General features: G+C 44.3%; 1 protein-coding gene across 2 annotated transcripts in view; it reads left to right on the top strand.

The window, feature by feature from the left end:
• The first annotated feature begins 8677 nt into the window (after positions 1 to 8677).
• LOC106583046 (FYVE, RhoGEF and PH domain-containing protein 5) overlaps positions 8678 to 19842 on the top strand; it is a 46593-nt gene continuing 35428 nt past the window's right edge. For both annotated transcript variants that reach the window (XM_014166805.3, XM_014166804.3), the window contains exons 1-2: positions 8678 to 8980; positions 11391 to 14220. In XM_014166805.3, the coding sequence (XP_014022280.1) occupies positions 8971 to 8980; positions 11391 to 14220 (2840 nt within the window). In that variant the 5' untranslated portion in view covers positions 8678 to 8970. The remainder of the gene's footprint in view (positions 8981 to 11390; positions 14221 to 19842) is intronic.

The raw sequence follows: 19842 nt of genomic DNA, 5'->3' as shown, positions 1-19842 counted from the left end.
AGGCATATTGCGCATGTAAAGGCTATTCTAGTCCCTGCTACTTGTACTGTGGAGTGTACTGTGCTGTTGCCCGTGGAGGCCTTAATTAATCCCCTACCGTAGTATCTGAGTCAGACATCTCCTGTTCCACCTCACCACCCACCACCGCTTCATTTCCCTGTCTGTCAAATCTCACTGTCTGCTGACACTTTAATAAAAACGACTCCACACGTTTCTTCTCATTTCTCCTCAGCTGTAGAAGCACCGTGGAAGTGTGTTCCCTCACCTCTGTTACTCCTAACCTCCTCACCTTACCTTAGTAAGGTAATGAAAAAGGCAGTTGAGCATAAGCACAGGCCATCCCCCCCCCCCCCCCCCCCCCCATTGGCAGGAGGGGGGAAATGCTGAAACTGATATAATAAACAGAGCAAGTGTTTATTCTGCAGAATAAGCACATATTATATTATGTCCAACCTGAAGATAATAGGATTTCGATAGTGAGTTTGCCCTGAGGATGATGTTTTCCATTTTATGACCCATTCATGTCTGTGTTAGCACAAACTCATAATAGGACTCATCAAATCTGCTGTAGTAGAAAGGACAGCATTCCCTCCTGTGAGAAACTGTATCAGCTGCAGTAGCACAATCGCTGAAGCTTGCCCATGCCTGCTCTTTGTTTTATTATCACTCATGGCATAGAGATCTCTACATCCTCATACTGCACCTTCCACATAAGCGGTCCGTGGTTGTTATAAGTGCCACATAAATCACAAGCAGACATTCTGGTGGAGAGGTTGAGAAATGATAGTGTTCCATCCAATGCAGCAAGCTACTGAAACATTTCAAATGTGTACCTGCTCTTTATACAATTTCCCAAGAGCCCTCAGAAACCGAGTAAATGTTTGAAAATGGCGTACCCTCAACTCCACCCTCACATGGAGTGTGTGCTAGTGTGCAGCTTGTGTGAGTGTGTGTCTGTTCAGTCTGCCTTGTGAATCTGTCTGCTCCGCTTCAGTGGAATCTGAGAATCTGTGTTTGTCTTGCCACAACGTTGAGATCTTATGCTAACAATGTCAAGGTCAATCCACCATGGCTTTATCAAGACCGTGAATGCCACTCCAAAAGAGAGAGGCGGCTCCCATAACAACTGCGCTACTTAATACCACAGCTCATGAATCGGGATGCAATTTGAGCAATCTCGTCTATCTAATCAATTGTATTTGATTACGATTGAGTGAATTGTTCTCGAGTTATCACCACATCTATTACTCATTACCAGTCAGATACAGTTCAACAGTGCTCAGTGGTCGGAGGAAATCGGGTTTTACTGGAGGAGTGACAAATGGGGTCTGAAGGAAATAGGGTGTAAAGGCCGTTTAAGGCTGTGGATGAGTTTAAGAGGTAAACGGATAAAGGCAGCTGTCTGCTGCTCCAGCTCCGACCCCAGCTGGGTCTCACCTTTATGTGCCACAACCTCGTTACAGGGAAATGAAACGCTCCTCAAAACACACACACACACACACACACACACACACACACACACACACACACACACACACACACACACACACACACACACACACACACAGACTATACACGTGTTGCACTTTCCACAACACTTTAGCAAGAGCTATTCCTTTTTATTGCCCACTTAGGGTAAAGTGCCCTGGTTAGTTGAGGTTTAATCTCTCATTTACTGCAATGGTGCCTCAACAGTGGATCCATATAATGACGACGAATGACACAACATGTCCCTAATCCTTGTCAAGAGGCGAGCCCCTGTCTGGGCAATAACAACTGGAATCACAAAAAGACAGGTGAGGGAGGGTGTTTAACCCTAGAGAAAAGGAGAGATGGTGGTTTCATTTTAAAACTGATAATAAAGGGACAAACAATATCTGTCGTCAACTGTTTACACAAGACAGTGATTAGTGACATTCTGCGGGGGGGGGGGGTCATTGTATCAAAAACAGACCTCTTTGACCCCTGTGTTGCCATGGCAACAGCAAATCCATCACAATTCAGGTGCCCAGAGTGATAGACATCAGTTGATATGGAGGTTGGCAGGACAAAAACGCAAAGATACAGAAAAATTATGTCACCAAACATATCCCATAGAAAAGTCCCCCTTTCATCGAATGTCCTTTTACTGATGCCCCATACAGCTACGTTTATTTGGGACATGCTGATTTAAACATGCAATTACGCACAAACCATCCAAAACATATTTTGCACTTAATAACATTGCTATTGTACTGCCATAAATGAAAATTGACTTTGCCGTTTATGCTGATCTGGTGAGAAAGGCAATAGCCAGTGCACGGAGCATCCTTCCTCCATCTCCTGGGGATTCTTGTGCATGTGAGCTCTTGCTAAGACCACCGCAGCAAAACCCTGACCACAAACAATCCTCACAAAAGGTATGTGTGGGTTTGTGCGTGTGGAGGACACAACAGACACACAGAAATCTGACTATGGATGACACACTATGTGCCATTTAGTCATAGCAGTACCTCAGAGGACCTCAACAGAGAATCCCACTGGCTTGTTACCTACAGGAGGGTCACCTTGCCCACCCATTGGATCCTAGGAACGTGGGGTGTGGTGTGTCCTGCTTATATCAGGAGATCGTGGCAGGAGTTATCTTGAGTAAACCAGAACATCCCTGGACATAACGGCGGACATTGGGTGGCAGGTAGCCTAGCGGTTAAGATGTTGGGCCAGTATCTGAAAAGTCGCTGGTTCAAATCCCAGAGCCGACTAGGCGGAAAATATGTTGATGTGCCCTTGAGCAAGACACTTAACCCTAATTGATCCTGCAAGTCGCTCTGGATAAGAGCGTCTGCTAAATTACTAAAATGTATGAATGTAAATAAGGGATAAAGACATGAGGACAAAACTTTTAGGGCACTTCCTGTACTGTACAGTAGATGACACGACGGTGGTAAGCCTGATCACCGATGATGATGATACCGCCTATAGAGAGGAGCTCAGTGACATGGCAGTGTGGTGCCAGGACAACAACCTCTCCCTCAACGTCAGCATAAACAAAGGAGCTGATCGTGGATTGCAGGAAACGGAGGGCCGAGCACGCCCCCATTCACATCAATGGGGCTGTAGTGGAGCGGGTTGAGAGCTTCAAGTTCCTCGGTGTCCACATCCCTAAGGAATCAATAAGGAATTAACATGGTCCACACACACCAACACAGTTTTGAAGAGGTCACAACAACGCCTCTTCTTCCTCATACCATACCCAAACCGGCCGTGCACGTGCACCATCGTGCGCAAATTGATTTTGTCCCCCCACACCAAGCATGCTCAAGACACGCAGTTTAAAATATCAAAACAAACTCTGAACCAATTATATTCATTCACTGGGGCTGAGCTCCCTGCCAACTAGGACCTCTTTACCAGGCAGGGTCAGAGGAAGGCCCTTAAAATTTTACAGATGCACCAAGTCTGGAAGCAACAGGCCCCTGAACAGCTTCTATCCCTAAGCCATAAGACTACTAAATAGCTAACCAAATAGCTACCTGGACTATCTGCATTGACCCTTTCTGCACTAACTCTTTTGACTCCTCACATACGTTGCTGCTACTGTTTATTTTGTATCCTGTTGCCTAGTCACTTTAACCTTACCTATATGAACATATCTACCTCAATTACCTCGTACCCCTGCACATCGACTCGGTACTGGTACCCCGTGTATACAGCCAAGTTATCTTTATTCATTGTGTATTTATTCCTAGTGTTATTATTTTTCTATATTTGTCTCTCTGCATTGTTGAGAAGGGCCTGTAAGTAAGCATTTCACTTACAGTCAACATCAGTTTTTTTATGAAACATGTGACAATTACACTTTCATTGTATTTTGATGTGTACCACTGACTGCTGGTATAGAACAAGACTGATTGGTGAAGCCCCATTTAGACTCCTAGTGAACAACACATAGAGCAGTTTAACAGTCCAGTGGTCTCACTGGTCCCAGGAGAACTCACATACACACACAGTACATTCAGTTTACACCTGATAGGTCAAGTTTTGACAGTATACTATTGTCAAAACTAATTTCAAATACTCTGCGTGGCATTAATTAAAAAGGAGTTTAGAATGCAACTGTTAAAATGGGGCACTATGTGTTGGATAGGTGAAGATACTCACTTTGAGTGTCAGCTGTGAATGCTAAATATGCATCGCTCTTGGACCGGCGCTCCCGTATTACTAAATAACTATAATGTTATTTTGACCTAGATTTCTAATTTCCTGTCCGTCAGTAATTAGAAAATACGTAATTAATCAAAGGCAGAGGAAAAAAAGCGGAGCTACTGATATTGTCCCAACAGACAGCCCTGAGCAAGAAGGAAGTGCTCTGAGCTGCCAAGAAGCAGTGTTTTTGGGAGGGTGGTGGGGATAAAAGACCACCTTGTCATCTTTGTGTAGAAGTCACACAGGTCTGGCGGAAGAACCAAAAACAACAACCTGTGTTTTCCCTACTTCTGTAGTGGGCTATCGCTGAGCAAACCAGCATCCAGATGTCACATTACTCACTCATATATACACACAGGTAGAATGACGAAAGATGCGTTGTCAATGCAATGTGAAACCCCCCCCACATATGTTTTCTTTCTTATGGTTGTGCCTGTGTAAATGCATTCCATTTTTTTCCTCAATGTAAAGGTTAGACAACATAGCCTCGGCTTACAAAATGACCACTGAGTTATAGTTTGTGTTGAAGTTATTGTTCATTTTGCATAAACGTCGAAATGGACTTTCCACTTCTTGAGCAAAAATATCTACTTTTGCTGTCATTTTTTTGGTTAAATCCTTGTGCAGTGTAATTACAAAACTTATTCACATATAGTAGCACTGGAATAATGCCTATGCAATGCAAAGCATTGCCAAATATATTTTTGGGGCTACAGTAGTATCTGTGTCTTCCCAGTCTCCTTTGGCTGAAAGATCACAGTCCACAGGAGGAGTAAATCCAGGCAAAGGAATTGTTTCATTATCCTAATATTTCCTTCAGACAAAGACCTGCCCCTTAGTACCACAGGCTATACTGAGCCTGATAACACAGCTAGGGGTTTCACATGGTATCATGGGCAGAACCACGAGACATACCGTAACTGTTCAGTCCTATTACGATGAAAAACAGAAACACGTTGCAGAGAATGAGGAAATGTAAAGCCATATACAGTACGTTCACAAACACTCTCAAAAGGATAGATCTTTACAGTGCTCATAAATCTATAGGGCTAAAGGCCAGCGGCTAATGTTTTGATTGTGCCATAGTGCTTTATTTTAAAGGCCATACACAACTCTTTTTACTATGCATCTTGAGGGGTTATATTTTGAGCCTATAAATTGTTGTTTTTACAGTCAAGCTTGGAGGACTGTCTCTCTATGAATGGAGAAAGTCTAACAACAAAGTGGTCTGTTATCAGAAGCTGACCTCTTATTCTCCAGGCTCTCGGCTAATTCAAAGGGATTCGACAGCCATTGTACAGTGGCACTGCCCTTTAGACAGACAGGAATAATACCTTGTTATTAACGGGGAAACACAGCTAGAGGCATTTAATTCTTATGTAGGCTTTACCTTTTTCATTGTACACAGAGATCATTACAGAGATTACAGAGAAGTGCCATATAATGAGACATAATGCACAAAACTCTCAAGCACCGCACATCTGAGGAAAAACTCTACAATTATTACACCCAGTACTAACACAAATGTTACAGTGCAGTAAATAAAAGAACCAGACATAAGGCTGTTGCAATATGTATTATGGAATCTGGGTTGGTTTCGGTGGCTGTGGTGATACAGGCCTGCTTTATTGATTGGTTGGAGGTTCCTGGGCCTGTGGGGAATAAAGCCTGTATTTGCTGTTTTTTGATAAAGCGCTGACGTCCCAAGACTACCTGTTTACTGCAATACTGTGCTCCAGGCTGTGTCACTGGGGGAGGTGTGAGTAGTTGTCCTTAGTTTAGGCTGTTGTGAGAGCATACTGGAGTATACGCACATTTCTGACACCAGGGTTTTTTATTTTACTTTTGGTATAGAGAAAAATACCTATGCTTCTTTGGCCAGATGTGCTATTTCTATGGATTTGGGTCACGATATTCATCCGACGCAGGTCAATTTACACACAATCAACTGAATTCATTGAAGTGGTTTGTCTTAATTTGATCGTATTTTCATTTCCATGATTCAATACTCAAGTGACTTAATTTGAGTGTAAACCTCAGGTCAAACAAGCAAGTCTCTAAAGGATTTATTGGTTGTCTAGGTTTGTGATCAATACAATGTGCCAATACTCTTTCAGTGTTTCAGACGTGTGTCACACTTTACCATCCACTAATTACAAAGGTGTTGAGGTCATTTTAAGGAGATAAGAATTTCTCCTTGATTGCTTTCTGAAATCACACTCATCAGTACACTACAACCCTTTCCAACTAAAGTGTAATCAAGGCTAATAATTCCATTGAATTGAACTTTACAGGTAATACATCAAGGACACAGTAAGGACACGCAGTAAGGATACATTGTGCAATGTTTGGCAGTGAGAATTCATACCAACTAAAACAGCGGTTTCCAGTAACTGGCTGCATCACAGAACTGATGTCTGACAACTTAAACTGGGGACAAAAACATTGAGCACGTCCAGGTCCAGTGTGTAGCAGAGCAGGTGTTACGAAACATCTAGATATGTCTAGAGGTCTGGGAACAAGTTGCTGACCTCTTTCCCTGATCTATTTCCTGTTTGGGGCAGCAGAGGGAATGGAGGGGGGAGGGGGCGGTTTATTCTCTCCTTCTTTGACATGTTTTTCCTGATGTCCTCTCTCTCTCTCTCTCTCTCTCTCTCTCCTCTCTCTCTCTCTCTCTCTCTCTCTCTCTCTCTCTCTCTCTCTCTCTCTCTCTCTCTGCCTGTGTTCCAGGTGGTGGGATAGAGCACTGCACACACATAAACCCTCATAGTCCAGGAAATGTGTGTCCTGTTCAAAACATGTTGTTTTATGGTCTGTGCTACGTCTGGAGGGATATTTACCCCTGAACCCATTCTCTTTTCTGTCCACATCTATCCTGACACATTACACAAGACCCGTCCTCCAGTGGCAAATCATATTTGTGAAATAAGAGTGAAACCAAAAAAGGTCCGATTTAGCTACACTGAATACAGCACAATCCAAAGAGAAACACAACTGGCAGTGCCAGGCCAGTGCTATCTTTAGAGTTACTTTTCCATTTGGATAACAAAAGGGCAGGCACTGCAACTGTGCTACTGACATATAACATTGACCTGGCTGGCCTGAATAGTAGGCTAATACGCAATGAATATTCCATGACAACAACAAGCAAATGATTCATGTTATCATTTGAGGCTTTGCACAAGTTAATCAGCCTGTTTAACATAATACAAACTCCACATACAGTAGCAGGTGCAAAACATATTTCAGAGACAGTCTCAAGGACCTAATAGATCTGCAACACACAGTGCTTTCTGCACCAAGCCATCTGGACTGGGGAGCATGCTACGTGTAACACATAGCATACCTCCGCAGTCCACAGGCCATGTGCCCTCCAGCGATTCAAGGTGATTATTCTATTGTACTTTTTTCCATCCACTTCTGTTTTATCCCCGGGAGGATCAGCTGCAGTGTCTGACCTTCAAGTGTGAAGAAGAAAAGAATAGAGAGGTAAGATTGTCCCCTCCCAACGTGTGGCCGTTTAACCAGCGATGCGCGCTGCCAAAAGAGAGGCCCCAGGTGGTTGACTATCCCAGTCTCCCCCTGTGTTTCAGGATGTTTCTGTGTCCTTGAACAGCCCCAGTTTGAGTCTCAGTTGGAGATTACTGTAAGTTTGGCTTTCCTTGAGCCACAGCACTACTCAATCATCCCCCATTAGCCTACCTAAGGGGTTAATGTTGCCAACCTTGTCCATCTGTTGCTAAGGAAGTGTTGCCTGTTGTACAGGAAACAGGGAGAGAGGTTTCCTGTTATGAAGAGAGGTTTTTAAAGGGTTGCTTTCCTCCAATCATGCAACAGATGCTGAGCCAGGAAGTCGGGCCAATAGCAAAAGCTTTTGGTGTCCCAAAGAAACGGTTTTTAGAAACTGTTTTGGGGAACTTTAGAGTTCATAGTATTCTGGAAATGTTTTAGGGACAAATATGTTGTGGAATATTAGGTATTACAACACAAGTTTATCATGACTCAAACTGATTATGCTGACGGAGTACTCAGTCCTATCTCAGATTCAAATTGTATTCATTCTAAATCAATAAAGATATCAATAATGAAAAGGAAAGCTGCTGTTCTTATTTAAATGCACATTTGTTTTAGTCATATGTGAATAATTGGTGACACTGAAACCAGAGGTTTAAAAACTACCCTCTTAATATGAACAATGTCTCATTATGCTTATAGCCTGGGATACTTACACATTCAATGCATCCAACTCTGTACTGACGTGTCAAATACATCAAAGTTCTAACAAATCCAAATAAATCAATTTCCGGTAGGCAAATAGGTCACAAATAATTCGCAATTTAAAAACAAACGATTTGCTCATTTGAAATACATGAATTTATGGTGTACATATATAGCTATTGTAATTCGAAATGCAACACTTTTATTGAGCTGAATGTGGATGAAGTGGGTTTGGTCAGTGTTCCTTGTCCGCGAGATAGACCTTCCTTCTCAGGATGCGCGACAGAGCGCCTCCGGTATACTTCGCGAGCGCACCAGTCGCGCATCAGCTAAACAAAAGGGATGCCGGCTCTGTAGACAAACAGCTACTACCTTGACAGAGTAGTAGCAAGTACTTGGAACAACCAGAGAAAATGGTGAAATGTTGAATTTAGACCACTTGAATACTTTCAACATGAATTTGGGATAAGTTCACAGAACCTGTGGACATATTGTGGCGGTTGATTCCTGCGTGTGAAAAAATATATGTGGATAACTCTCGGTTGCTATAGCGGATGATGTCCCAAAATGAACACAGGTATGTAGGCTAACATTCAAGTGGCGATGCATATTCAAGAAAATAAATTGGGAGCCTGATATAGCCTACTCATCTACTTACTGTATTTACATTAAGAATACTCCAAGTGTGTGTGTGTGTGTGTGTATGTGTGTGTAAGAGAGAGAGAGAGAGAGAGGAGAGAGAGAGAGAGCAAAAGATAGCATTTCTCAATTTTGTGTTAAACAAATGTAATTTTTTCCTACACCGCTTGAAATAGCATAGGAGAACAAATTGAATAACTAAAATCACTACAGGATCAGAGACCAAACAGGTGTAGGTTATTGTTTCGATTAGTTTGTCTTTTTTTAAAGGACTTTTTCATTTTCTTTGATAGATCGACAAATAGGGGGTCAAATCTCACTTTGGGTGAGATAACAGCTATTGCAGAATTAAAGTCAATTAACCATAATAGGTGAACCAGTTTGTGTAGTTCTGTCCTTGAGCTGTTCTTGTCTATAATTGTTCTGTATTATGTCATGTTTTATAATCTCCCAGCTAATGGGGATCCTAATAAAATAATAAAATAACAAATTAGTGATGGGTAGTGAAGGCTGTCGTCAGTGTCATGACTGATGTCTTGCACCAGTCTATAGGGCGATTCATGTGGCATGTTATTAAACACAATCCATACAGAAAAAAGGTATATTTTGAATTCCAGCTATAATTATGAAAATATCGGGTGATATATCGGTGAATATTTCCACTCTAAAATCGGAATCCGTATCGGATCCAAAAATCCTACATCGGTTATACTGTGTGAGGTACAGTATGATGGGATTATTTATGCCACTTTAGAGGTGAAGCCAAAGGTAGATCTACTGCATTTCTACTGCTCTGTGATGATTGGCCTATTCACAGAGTATTTTATAGAATTGCTGTTATTACGTGATGGGGGATATTTCATGATTATCCTGTGAGCTTGGCACAGTCATGGTCCTATTTTTCTATCTTTCTCAAACATTTGTTTTAATTGAATTCTTGTTGCGTAATTCATATCCTGTTGTTTGCAGAAGGACTTTGTAGGACTGGACGTTTGTTTTTTCTCTGTTTTATTGTTATTTTACCCACTGAAAGGACCTTTTCAGAAAAAGTGTGTGCTTGTGTGTATGTGTGTGTGTGTGTGTGTGTGTGTGTGTGTGTGTGTGCAGGGGAAGAATGACAAAGAGGAAGTCCATTTGTGTTGTTAGAATTTGTACTCCTAGAAGGGTTCATGGAGGAGTGAGGGCACGCTGTTAATGTCCTTCCTTCATGGACTTCCTGCGTCAAGTTCTTCAATGGGAGTCTGCTGGAATAGTTAATTAGCAGTGTTGGAAAACAACAGACAGACAGACAGACAGACAGACAGACAGACAGACAGACAGACAGACAGACAGACAGACAGACAGACAGACAGACAGACAGACAGACAGACAGACAAGACAAGACAAGACAAGACAAGACAAGACAAGACAAGACAAGACAAGACAAGACAAGACAGGCAGGTCAGGCAGACAGATAAGACGTACAGATAAGACAGATAAGACAGACAGACAGACTGACTGACATACAGATAAGACAGACAGACAGACAGACAGACAGATAAGACAGACAGACAGACAGACAGATAAGACGTACAGATAAGACAAGACAGCCAGACACGCACACAGAGACATAGAGAGGCAGACAGATGGACAAGGAGGGAGAGTACAGAGTGCACACAAAGTTTAATAGGATGTGCGTCAGGGCAGGTACTAAATAACAGGAAGAGACCAGGGGTGTATAAGTTTTGTTACGTAAGGGTGTGTTTCACCAAAAGACTTATCAACCAGTCAGCTATCTTTGACAGGTTTTCCACCCTTCAAAGCAAGTTGGTAGAGAACACTGGACTTGACTGTGAGGTACATGCTGCATACAGTATCTGATTTCCTAAACAGGGGACTTTGACATAGGTGAAAGACAATAAAAGTTAGTTTGTGTCTATCTCCGCATGTCATTTTTTAATCAATTGATGTATTTTAATTATGATCATGCCATGCCCTATAAGCTGTAAAGTGTAGAGCATGCAATACATCTCTGTATTCCACTCGGGTAGATGTTATTGTTCCTACAGTATGTTCCCTATGGATTTGTTGTTTTTCCTGTAGATGCGTCCCCTCTAGCCATCTGCATGTCACGGAGTTTGAGACATATCTGCAGCCTTCCTCTTTACAAATGAAAACAAGGCTAAGGGATTGCTTGTTTTATATCCATACAACCAAAAGGTTGTATAAAAGGTATAAATGTATAAAAGGTTAATGAAAGATTATTCGAGGTAGGATATTGCACCTTCAACTACTACTTCAACTACTACTGAGGTTGAACATTGTATTTGAACTGCAATGAATCACACTTTCTGTCATTTCCTTTCCAGATTTACAGAAGCGACTCCAAGTTCCCCGACCAAAGATCCGGAGTCACTTAACGATCAAGGTGCAGTCCAAACTGATGTCAAAGCCTTGTCCCTCTACCCAGGGTCCCAAACCTCCCACCGCTGCAATGCCCAGACCCTCCTCATCTGAGACAGAGGCAGAGGAGGAGCAATGCCCCCCTCACGGTCTGAGCAATGGAGACTTGACCTCCTCAGAGGGGGAACCTAAGGACCACCAGGAAGGGTCAGAGGACCCCATACCCCACTCCACAGATCACAACCAGGAGGAAGCAGCACCAGAGGAAATCCTTAATGACAATGACATCACAGATTATGGTGAGAAGGAGAATGAGAAGGAGGGGGATGAGATAGAGAGAGAGAACAATGCATCTGAAATGGAGAACACTGGTTCATCTGACACTCACATTGCTGCAGAGGAGAAAAACTGTACAGCAACAGATGACTTGAACCCACCTGGGAGTGACAATGATGGTACATCTGTGGACCCTGAACATCATCCAGAGTGTGACAATGTGTTTCTGTGTGAGAGAGGAGATGAGGAAGGGGGGGGAATCAAAGCGGAGGAGGAAGATAATCAGAGTTTAGCTGAGGAGACTGAAACATCTGATGAACCTATAGGGTACCCAGAAGAAGATGTTGAAGAACCAGACACCGAAGATCATGATCATGGGACCACCCCTAGTCAGCCTGCTGCAGACACTGACAGAGGGCTTGAAGAGGAAGTCAGCTCCCCTGGTGGTGAATATTTACAGTGTAAGGTACCCACTGATGAGGCTGAAGAGGAAGCCGAGGATCTCTTACTGGGAGCACACTGCTGTACACTCCCACCCGTCGGCGAGGAGTATCCCTACGATGTGATTGGCCCCTCAGATGAGCCTGTTTACACATGTGACACTGGTGAGCCCGGTGACACAGGTGTGTGGCAGCCTGAGCGTGCCACCAAGGACCCCTCTGGCCATTTTCGTTTCTCTGGCAGCACTGAGGATGTGTTTGGGCCTTACTCCGTCATCGAGGCGGTGCCTGCTGACAGGATGAGCACCGCTGACCCTGAGGTTAATCACGATGATACATTCTGTGGTGACAAACCACACACTGCAAAGGAGATGGACACAGCAGGCACCTCTAACCAACAGCCTTATTATTTGTCATCAGACGATGTGGAAGAGCTAGATGATAAACGGAGAGAGAGTGAGGTCCAGGACACTCCTGAACAATCCAGCCAACACATAGAAACAGCCATGGAGGATGTGGATGAATACGCAGACATCGATGACTCCCTCTGCCCCGAGGCCCATGACTTTCAGCAGCTGGACGGTGCCTCATCAGAGGACTATGTGGAGATTGGGGACGATGATGAGACGGATGACACGGAGAGGAAGCAGATCAGAGGGAGGAGTGTGAGAGAGAGAACAGCCAAGCGTGAGCAGGCTTTCTCCAGCCAGCGGAACAGCTGCCAGCCCCGTCTCAGGTTGTGTAACATCACAGTGCCAGCAGACCTGGACCGGACACGGACCCCAGAGCTCACCAACAGGGTGGTGTTCGCCCACACCACAGAGGCCTTCGAAGAGGACATAGAGGAGCTAGACTGCCACATCGTACCTTATCACTCAGACTCAGACTCAGACAGCGAGGAGCACATCTATGAGGAGGCCGGCTTTGACTCTGAGGGGGAGAACTTTATGTCTCTGGACCGGAAGAGCATTGTGACGCGGTCGCGCTCCTACTCTGGGAAGGTTTCGGGTTATGTCCCTGAGACGGTTCCTGAGGAGACATCAGAGTACCAGAGTACTTATGACTATTGTACTGTGGCCTTAGACCAGAACGGAGAACCTCTGCGACGTCCTGAGCAGCCTGAGGTCAACAGACTCATCCCCTCTCTGAAGCCACGCCACTTCTTACTATACCCAAACTCATACTCCGCAGAGGGTCGAGAACTGTCATTGGGAGCTCACACAGAGGCCGACCAATCCCTGAAGGATGATGGCAGGATGAAAAGGACAGATGACACCCTCTCTCTGCCATGTTTTAGCACTTCTTCCGGAAGCTTCTCTCAGCGGAGCCACCAGTCGTCCAGCGATGTTTCCATGCCAACCTCTCTGGTGGACATCCCACCTCCCTTTGAGCTGGCTTACATCACCAAGAGACCGGTCACTAAGAGCTCCCCATCCCTCCTGATCAGTGTCTCTCCTGAGTCCACAGACAGCAAGCCCAAGAAGAAGTCCTCATTCAAGCGCTTCCTGGCCCTGAAGTTCAAGAGGAAAACGGACACTAAAGGCTTTGGTGACGGGAGCATACGCTCCTCGCGCTCATCCTCTGAGTCCAGCCACCATGGCCCAACAAGAATCCTGGAACTGGAGCGCAGGAGCACTGGCTCCCCTCAGCCCCAGTCCCAGTCTCGTATGGTGAAGCCCCAGCAGCGCCCTCCAGACCTTCCCTCCACCTTCCTGCTCTACAAAGACCTCAGGAAAGAAGACCCTAAAGCCTATGGTAGCAGGGGCGTGTCCAGGGTGGAGTCCTTCGAGGAGCGCTCCCGCCGCCCCCTCATGCCCCTCCCCCTGACCAAACCCCGCTCCATCTCCTTCCCCAGTGCAGACACGTCTGAATATGAGAACATCCCAGCTATGAGCTCTGACTATGAGAACATTCAGATCCGTCCTGGTGGGAGACCTACCAGATCCATGAAAGTCACAGATTTCTTTGAGGACCCCAAACGCATAGTGGCCCCCTCTAATGACAACGATGGCTATGTGGATATGAACAGCTTCCCTGGGATCGACAGCAAACCCCAGTCACCTGAGCAGGAGCCTGAGAGGTACAGTAATTTATTATGCCGTGTAACAAATTCATGATCACGGATGTTGGGCCTCTTCAGTGGTCGTCTGAACTGAAAAGTAGTGTACAGTCTGCAGCAGGGTTGCAAAATTCCGGAAACTTTCCCAAAATGTGCTGTTTTTACGGAAATCCCAGTTGGATGATTCCTAGAATCAGGAGGGAATAAGCATGAAATCCTGAAATCCTCTTACCGGGATTTCTGAAAAACGTGGAATTGTTTTAAATTAACAGAATTTTGCAACCCTAGTCGGCAGAGACTAGGGTTGCTCTTCCCCATAACCACTCTCTCCTGTTGTCCAGTGGACTGGTTTGGCCAGGCTCCATTACTTCAACATTGCAATCTCCAGACCAGCTTCAAGATAACTGTAGCTCAAATGAACATCAGCTCCTGGCTGACCAGATTTCGTGGAGAGTGTTGTGTTCTGTGAGAGATGAGCAGCCTGATTTGACGAGGCTCGTTCACTTTGGGAAGATGCTTGTGGGAGAGCTTATCCTGCTATCTCATTTCCTGGATTTCAGGGTCGCATCTGGTGTTGGCTTCATAGTGTGTCTGAGGGGATAGAATAGCTCACAGACTGAACACCATAGACAGAGCTCAGGTTTATTCACAATAGAAATAATTATGGGTTAAAATTAAAAGTGAGAGAGAGTGTGTGGGAGGGTGGGTGGGAGAGAGGGCGAAAGAGGGAGAAAGAGAGGGAGAGAGAGAGGTACTGTAGAAAGCAGGACAAGGGGACTTGGATTACGAAAGATGAGAGAGAAAGGGGGTGCTAGAAAGAGAGGGAGGGAAAGGTGTGATGAGGAACAGAAAGTGGATGAAGAAAGAGGGAGAGCCATGGAAATGAGACAAAGTGATGGCAGAAAACGAGAAAGAAGGGGGAGGAGTAAGAGTGGGTTGGTTTAATTGCTCTCTTGTCCCTGACATTTGTGGTTAAGTTTAGGATCGCTTTTATTAAAGGCGCTTTCCCCGAGTGCCTCTCTTTCATTGAGCCCTGGAGGGATGGAGAGATTTACAGCAGAGAGAGAGAGAGATAGGACGAGCAATCACTGGGACCTGCTACTGTAGGACCAAATGTCCCTCTCTTTGGTCTCTGCCACCACTGTCTACAGCCAGCCCAGGACACCCGCAGTCACAATTAGACACCTGTTTGATGGCTGGTGTGCGTTCATAGGGACAGGCCATTACTACAGGCCTCTTAACATTTTTTTTTAATGAATTTTCACACCAGTACCTTGGAAATTGCCACAGCTGCCATTTATGGTTGCTTCGTGCAAAGTTGCTTATTTCACACTTACAGTATATTGATCATTTGAATTCATTATTTTTATTTAGACATTTTAGATCGAGAGTTGTATTTATGCAGTTATTGTATATTTTGATTCACAGTTTAATATGTTGCTTATTTCCCATGCATATTTGACCCATAGTTCCATGCAAGTTCTCTTTTAGAAGAGGGAAGCCTTTCTCACAAAACCAGGCTTATTGTCGACTTCATAGGCACTGCGAGTCTCCGTGGATGAATACCATTCCCTATCATGATCAATGACCTCACTGTTTATCTGGAGTTTGTTGGAAACCAATGTGCCACACGTTTGAGTCTCCTCCATTTCTCAGACAATAGTCCCCCAGAGCAGGATCTTTTTCTGCTGGTGACGTTATCGATTGGGCTCATTGTTTGGTAGAGGTCTGAAACGTAACTGATCTAAAGGGGCCTATCTGTCCTGTCGCCTCGGCTGCATTCTCCCTGGATAGACTTCTGTTGCCAGGGATGCTGTGTCTGTTTTGTGTCTGTGCTGTGTGTGTGTGTGTGTGTGTGTGTGTGTGTGTGTGTGTGTGTGTGTGTGTGTGTGTGTGTGTGTGTGTGTGTGTGTGTGTGTGTGTGTGTGTGTGTGTGTGTGTGTGTGTGTGTGTGTGTGTGTGTGTGTGTGTGTGTGTGCTGCGTGCGTGCGTGCGTGCGTGCGTGCATATGTGTTTGTGTGTGTGCATTCGTGTGTATGTTTTCCTGCTGAGCTCTTGCTGAGGGGTTGACATTGCTACTGTCCTAGCCCTGCGGGCCGATGATGGCAGGGTGATTTATTGAGCATGTATTCAGAAGTTAACACTCTTCTCTCGCCGCCCAACAGAGAGGATCGGGACTGTTGAGGGCAGAGGGACCAAGGGACAGTGGGCGGAAGTGAGACAAGGGGATATACCCACAAAAGAAGGCAAATAGTTACTTCAAAGTCAGAAAGTTGCTACAGCATACAACATTTCACACCAGGTTAGATTCATGTACAGTTCAAACACTGTTTAGCAGAGAAAGGCAAAGAAAAGTACATTTTATTTGTAACCGTAAACATAAGCAGGATAAAGAAATGCAAAGTTAGAATATATGCAGATATTAATGAATGTGCGTGCCTGCCTGTTTAAACTAGGTTTCTGCTGGTTCAGAGCTGAAACTCATTGAGTCTGACTGAGACTGTCTTGCTAACCTAGCTGGCAAGGAAGGTGTCTTGGCGGTGCTTGTGTTCCATTCAGGGTGCTGTCAATGTGCTCTGTGATGACTTTCTGTACCATGCAGTACCAGTCAGATCAACAGCACCAATTAACTAATGTCGTCCCACTGGAATAACCCCACAACAGACCAAACCACAATAGTTTGTATATCATTTTGCTGCTGTAGTTATTTAACTTATGTTTTTTTGTCTTATAGACAGAGCGAGAGCAAGAGAGAGAGAGAAAGAGACCGGGCAATTATTCTTATTTGTTATGGTAAAAGGCTTAAAGTGGACCTTGGGATACAGCAGTATGATTGGTAATTCCCTAGTGTAATTCCCTAGCCTCTAGTGTATCCTCTCCTTTGTAGTTCCTCTCTGCCTCTGTACCGTGTTAGTTCTGCTCAGAGAGACGCCCTGAGTGCATTGTTGTAGAGGGTGGTGGCTGTCCACTGTGGCGTGGTGTCTGGGCGGTCTCTGGTGCGGCAGGGCTATGGGGCGGCAGGGCAGGGCGTGGGGTACAGCAGGCCTGGAGCCAGGCCCTCTGAGGTCATTGCCAGGTAATCTCCAGGGAGGAAGAGTCCTGCCTTATAGGCTTACACTCCACCCTGCTGTTTACAGGAAATGCAAGACAAGGGCGGAGGGAGCGAGGGAGACAGGACTGAGGGGTAGGGGGAAGACGGAGGCGATGGGGGCCACCATGGCGGGGTGGGGTGTGAGGGCGAGGCAGGGTGGATGTTCCCAGACTCCCCCAGGACTGGAACAACAAGACGAGGTGTGGTGTTGTCAGGAATGTCAGGTCTGACCTACAACTACAATGTGCTCTTGTTGTCTTCACTGGTAGAACAGAGGAGTGGTTACTGTAAAGAGTCAGTGGGGCCCAGTCTGGACAATTTAAGCAGGGTTCTCACAGTATGACAACCACGAGGTCCCACTCAATAGAGAAATAGCCTGTCAGATGCTCTCCTGTTGTTTGCGTTGATGCTCTATCATGGCAGTCACAGTCAGGGGACAGGCTCTAAGCATGCTAGCTCATACAACTAGCAGCACAACAGCCATAGATCACACATAATGATCAACTTAAGCAGCTCGAAACAATTTAAAACTGTTGTTATGTTTTTAAATCCACATCTGCGTTTACATTTCCCATGTCGAGTTGACTAATGACCGTATTGCTATTTTCTTTAATAGTATTATTACAAAGACAGAAAATACCCTTCTGATTGCATCTAATGCATATTTTAATACTTCATGTTTTACATATTACATGCCCCATCTAATCCTTGGAAAAGAGGGACATATAGGTCTAGAAAATCACTTTTGAATTTGTCATATTAGATTTAATTCCCAGGTATTAAAGAAGACACTGGTTGCAAAGGCAAAGAGATTGCTGGCATAATTATATTGCCGTGTAATGAGGATTTTAAAGTCTTTCAACTATTGTTCGTAGGAAGCCGTTTTACTGATAGCAAAATTATATAGTGTGATTGAGGACATATATTACATATGGAACCAGGGAAACATTTTTGAATTTTTTATGTGGAATAAATCAGGATAATAAACCATTACATTTGGGCTTCCTATTATAACAGGTTGAGCAGGAAATCACTCTTGGTGACTCTGGTGAGAAATTACCCTCAGTGGGCACTGAAATGCTAATATTTCAATCTAACTGTTCAGTAATGGTTTATACATATTGTCACTAATGTAGCTCTCTACTGCTGTATTGCTATATGAGCCCAATTATGTCCCGTGTGCCTAGACACTGGCAGAGAAAGGATAGTACTATGAGATATTATAGGAGAAATTGAGCATTGTGATGCAGGATCAGGTGCAGAAGTTCAGCTTTTACTTATAGTTGAATATGATGGTCCACATGTGCAATTGGCAATATTTACAAATAATCACAAATATTTCAAACTGCTCAATAATACTTAAATGAAAAGGAATTTTCTTGGAGCAAGCAAACCTGTCTATTGCACTGAGACTCAGGTTGGGGTATGCCATGCTCACGTCAGCCTCCCCTCACGTTTACCACACCAAATCTGCCGTAGATCAAAACAAACGCTTATGATCACTTAATCCCTGCCTGGGACATACCACTGTCAAAATTACAATGAATCACATAACTGGTAATCAATGTAAAAGGCATGTTTCAAAATCCTTCATTTCAAAATCCTTAATAATAAGCAGACATAATCTTCATCGGAACCCGTTCATAAAATAAATGTAATTTAATTCCCTATTCACAGTTGACTCCTTTATAATATTGGTGCCCTTGCAGGATGAAGTCATGACTACAGGAATGTGCTCGCTCCCATAACCTTGTACAGGTATCGGACATTTGAAACAGACAAGAGGTCCTCCAAGGACTAAACAGCCAACAAGTTGCCTACACATGGGAAAAACCACAAACCGGTGCACCTACTACCATACCCCGTTCAAAGACACTTCAATACTTTGTCTTGCCCATTCACCCTCTGAATGGCACACATACACAATCCATGTCTCAATTGTCTCAAGGCTTAGAAATCCTTCTTTAACCTGTCTTTAACCCTTCATCTACACTGATTGAAGTGGATTTAACAAGTGACATCAATAAGGGATCATAGCTTTCACCTGGATTCACCTGGTTAGCATATATCATGGAAAGAGTACCTTATGTTTTTAACATGTCTAACACATACTGTATGGAGCCAACGAAACATATTTGCACTAAACGTGGAATTCGATTATGAAAGGAAACCATTTGGGCTTCCTATTATAACAGAGGTTGTGCAAGAAAAGACTCCTGTGCCCAGACACTGGGGGATAGAGAGTATGCCTTTAGTAGCCTAGGTCTACTATTTAAACAGCACTATATTATTGGAGAAGCTGAGGATGGTGATGAACTATGGCACAGTGCAAAAGCTGAAGCAGTTTTGATCGCAAGAAAATGTATAACTCTATTTTAGATAGCCTAGCTATATAGTAACTATGAGCTCCTAGGTCTCAAAGGTTCCCAGACACTCTCTAGTCCTATCACCATCACCTGGGACCCCCAGTGTGACCTGGCCCCTCAGGGGGATAAAGGGAGGTCACAGATGAGTAATGCTCCTCCAGCCCAGCCAATAGCACCAGGTCCTGT

The sequence above is a fragment of the Salmo salar genome, chromosome 22, assembly GCF_965601325.2.
Source record: "Salmo salar chromosome 22, fSalSal1, whole genome shotgun sequence".
Lineage (NCBI taxonomy): Eukaryota > Metazoa > Chordata > Actinopteri > Salmoniformes > Salmonidae > Salmo > Salmo salar.
Note: the sequence above shows the minus strand (reverse complement) of the source record. Positions and strands in the feature narration are given on the sequence as shown.